This window comes from Perkinsus marinus, assembly GCF_000006405.1.
Source record: "Perkinsus marinus ATCC 50983 genomic scaffold scf_1104296969216, whole genome shotgun sequence".
NCBI lineage: Eukaryota > Perkinsozoa > Perkinsida > Perkinsidae > Perkinsus > Perkinsus marinus.
This window is the reverse complement of record NW_003202909.1, coordinates 1-4,076: the sequence shown is the minus strand read 5'-3', so window position 1 is coordinate 4,076 and position 4,076 is coordinate 1. Positions and strand designations below refer to the sequence as shown.

General features: G+C 45.4%; 1 protein-coding gene across 1 annotated transcript; it reads left to right on the top strand.

Annotated features, from left to right (window-relative positions):
• Positions 1 to 737: 737 nt before the first annotated feature.
• Pmar_PMAR012199 (hypothetical protein) lies at positions 738 to 1,317 on the top strand (the record flags this gene model as incomplete). Its single annotated transcript, XM_002767993.1, has 3 exons — positions 738 to 845; positions 898 to 1,113; positions 1,210 to 1,317. The coding sequence occupies 3 exons, from the start codon at positions 738 to 740 to the stop codon at positions 1,315 to 1,317; spliced, it is 432 nt and encodes a 143-aa protein (XP_002768039.1).
• Positions 1,318 to 4,076: the final 2,759 nt, after the last annotated feature.

Genomic DNA, 4,076 nt, shown 5'->3' with positions numbered 1-4,076 from the left:
TATGCATTAAAGTTAAATTACTCGGGAGTAATCCATGATATCTATTTTTCATGATTGAAAACTATACATATCGGGACTCAACGAATCGATTGCCCTGGGGGTGAAGCGACCGAAGTACACTTTTTATGGCATTTTCCACGACCTGTCTGCACTATTAATATTTCACAACCATCAGGACATACCCTACGGACCTATCCTGGTTAACGAATCAAGATCCGCAACTCGTGGAGAGGTCGGCATCATCAACATCCTACCCTCCAGTAGTGGCAGATCCCCTCTTCTCTACAGCGACGCGGAGTGCATTGTATGAGAGAGCTGCCGACTATAGCCTTGCTGGTCCAGGGTATCACCAGGTAGTGGCCACCTCTATGGGGTGTGGTGAACCTTCAGTGTAGTCTCGTCAGCCGACGATAAGTGATCATCGTCAACAGGCGTGTAATATTTTGGATAAAACAGTTCAAGAAGTAGCAAAAACGCGGTTGGGGTTTTTTTCATCGTTCAATCAGTGTTGGAGGAATATATGTTTTTTTCTCTCGGTTGGTAACTCAAGTTTCCTCACTAATTATGAAAGTATACATTCAACGTTGGATAGAAATGCTCCGAAACCAACAAGAATTTCCTCAGAATTTTCATATTGTCACCAACACATGTAGTTGATCATGTGTATACTTTACCACACTGCTTTCAATGGTATAAGCTGAAACCCTCAGGAGCACGATCGTTTAATCGCTGAGCGAATGCAAGCCCAACTAGATGAAGAGTATAAAGAGCGTTTGAGTAACGCCCCTCTACCCTGCGAGGCTGCACAGCATAAGCAGTGTAAAAAGGAGAGGAAGATGGGCAAGGTGATAGGGTTCAATCAGGGAGGGGGAGGAAGGGTACTGTACGAGCATTTAGATGCCTAAAATGGGTAAACCGTCGAAGGGTGTAGCTGCATCGTCTTCTTCTAACTGGGGTTCATCCCGGCCCCCGTCTAAGAGTGAACAGCACCTCGAAAGTGCTGAAGAGAATTTAGCTCATGAAATGGCGGCTCATGGGATCGTCTTGAAGACTGCTAAAGTGAAGGGCCACCAACCCGGCCGACAACAGCAGCAACAGCGGAGTCGTCGCAAGGTGATATCGGTTGGCAGAAAATAATAATAATAATAACGATTTGGGAGGAAGGTCGTTTTATTGCTAATCGTCTGGTATGGTCTTCGTTCACTGTAGACGATGGTATCTTTGCAGCGCACTGCGAAGATTATTGAGTATCAGCTGGTGATATTTACTCGAGAGTTGCTCGAGTCAATCGTCATTGACACTGTCATAAGCGTCTGACCCCAGCAGGAGCATTGTTGGAAACTCTCGCGCGTGCAGAGGTCCGTCATCATCATATTAAATGCTACCATTCATAGTGCTATCATTACCTCCTCCTCCTCTTCCTTGGTACTATTACTTCTCGAGCGACGGTTACGCTATCATCACTATTCAGCGCAGTCAACTCCATAATAAAAACTATCTGTAGCTTCACATTGGATGTTGTGTTCATGGAACGGGGTGTTGACGGGCAGATGTGGGGGATGGATGGTATGGCAAATTATCACTAATTATTACAATCCTTCTGATTAATCCAAGTTAAGCCTAGCAATGTAATATTAGAGGAGACACAACGCAAGATGCACTGCGATGAACTGGAGCTGCTTATCGCGCGTTACACATTCTCATTACTAAGAGTCTTATGAAGGTGTGAGGCATTCGATCGTTTATCTCCTCGGAAGATTCTAAGCAGAGAAGGTTCGATGATGACGACATCGGCGGGTAAAGTACGAGATGTAGTAGATGCCTGTTTGTGCGGGCAGTAATGTGAATAGTGATGATAAATTGTAGTGGTTGAGTTCGGTAGTGAATGAATCACCACGCTTGATGCAGCAGCACATCGGCAGGCAGGGTGTCTTTGGCAGCCACAGTAAGATGCGTTTGAGGATTGTCACAAGAGGGAAGGTCATTCGGCTGAAAGTTATTCTCATTCTTGAGGGCTCCTGATGAGTCCTCGAGGCATGTGTACCGCTCAAGACTCAAGAGGGCACAAACAGGGTGCAGTCCATCGACTCGGTGGTCAGAATCGGCTGCGTTGATATCGGTCGGGGAAGACGCTTTGATGAGGAGGGAGCTCACAGAGGTCTGTGTTCGAGGCGCGATTTGATGAGGGATTGTAGAAGGCGTCGTTGTTGTGGTCGAGAGTCTTGAGGCGTTCGGAGGTATTGTCAGAGAAGACTCATAGTTGCGATGTTCGAGCCATGTTGAATGTTCTTGAGTTCGAATCCTGGTAGTCTGTCCCGTGACTGGTGTAACGCAAACGATCCTTCTCACCGAGGTAAAGTATGTAGTGACAAAACCAACCGTACTGGTCGTAAGGCGGAAGAACTACGTGCTTCGTACACTGCCATGTCGCACACTTCGACCTAAACAGTATTTCCTCATGCATTCATTCAGGACTCTCTTCGACGGGTCTCAACTCTCTCGCTACCACTTGAGCATCTAGTCCCTGCAAATTCATACGTTATAAGGACATAGAGTGCATACTCAGCGACTTTTAGCTGGAACGCACTGGTCATAGGCGGATCCTCTGCGCGGCTTTTTTATGCGGCATTCAATGATATAATAAGAATGTGATCATAATGTGAATCATATCATATGCAGTTGTACAATTTAATACTTATGAACACGCAAAAAGACGAACAGAAGGAAACGCTTTCATTAAAATCACACATGATCGGCCTCAACACCCAAGGCCACAGGTTGTGGGTCGCCGAGTCGCGCTGTTGTTGACAATTCCAAACCATCTTCCTCGGTGATGTTCGTGTACCTGCCATCACTAATGCGCATACATTTTCTCCTACAAATAAGGAAAGACTGACTTCTCGGCGAGTCGAGCGATTTTTTAACATGACCGATGCATCGATGCAACAGATACGCACTGATAGTTTGCCTAGCTATACCCAACTTTCGATCGATTCATCGATGCGTGAGATAAGATGACCGTGCGCAGCCGTTTGAATTTATGTTGATTATTCATATTCAAATATTTATTCTAAAATTCAATATAGTCCATTTGTCTTGAAAATGACCAAAAGTTCGCTTCAATGAAAAGATAAGATCCCACAGAATCATCGACACATACATCACCATCTCAGAACACGCCAACAGTTGGAAGTTATATCCAATTGATATCCAATGCGACTCTACTTCATCAAGTTGGCCCCATCTGTTGCCGGGCCATAGTCCACTACCCTCCACGCTAACACACTCGATATAAAAGCCGACACGCTGGCGACTAGCAGTACCACCCGGATGGACCCACCTGAAAACTATTCAAAATAATACTTCCTCGAGTTAGACTCTACCCCTACCAGGAATTGAAAAGACAACTCCTGCAATTGCGCTCATCGTCATTTCCGGCCAACACTGCGAGAGGTTGAACACAGTTGTCAGGCGAGCTCTATGAAAACCAATAAAACATGTTACAATCCTATGAGCATCATCTACCTATGATCAGCCAGTTGGGGTGTTGAGCATATACGCGATACGAGAGTCCATGGTAAGAGATGCGTAGCAGCCATTGGTATGCCCAATAACACGATACACACCCGGGACGCCATCGGAGTACCTCGAAACCCGATTAAGTAAGGCGGCAAGCGGTTCTGAGAAATTTGATAGAACTGCCCCACTGACAAGCTACCACCACTGAGAGTTGAGTTGGTGAAGATGCCCTCCGGCCTCATTTAGAATAAACATGTTGATATATTTTTCATCCGGATAAGACGACTCGGAACATTTCAGATTAACCAGGTTCCGACTTTCTGCAGCGTCCACACTTCCTATCACCATTTTTATCCTGGCACCACCACCAACCAGGATGATAGATAAATAATATATAAAAATATATTCGATAAATCAGCAAATTTCAATCGAATGACCTGAAACTAGTCTACTGTAATCGTTACTCAACGATTCCTACGAATGCTGAAGATTTCTCGTCACTCAACGCAGCTGAGTGATGAGAACCAGAAGTGGGACTGCGTCGTAGACTATCACGG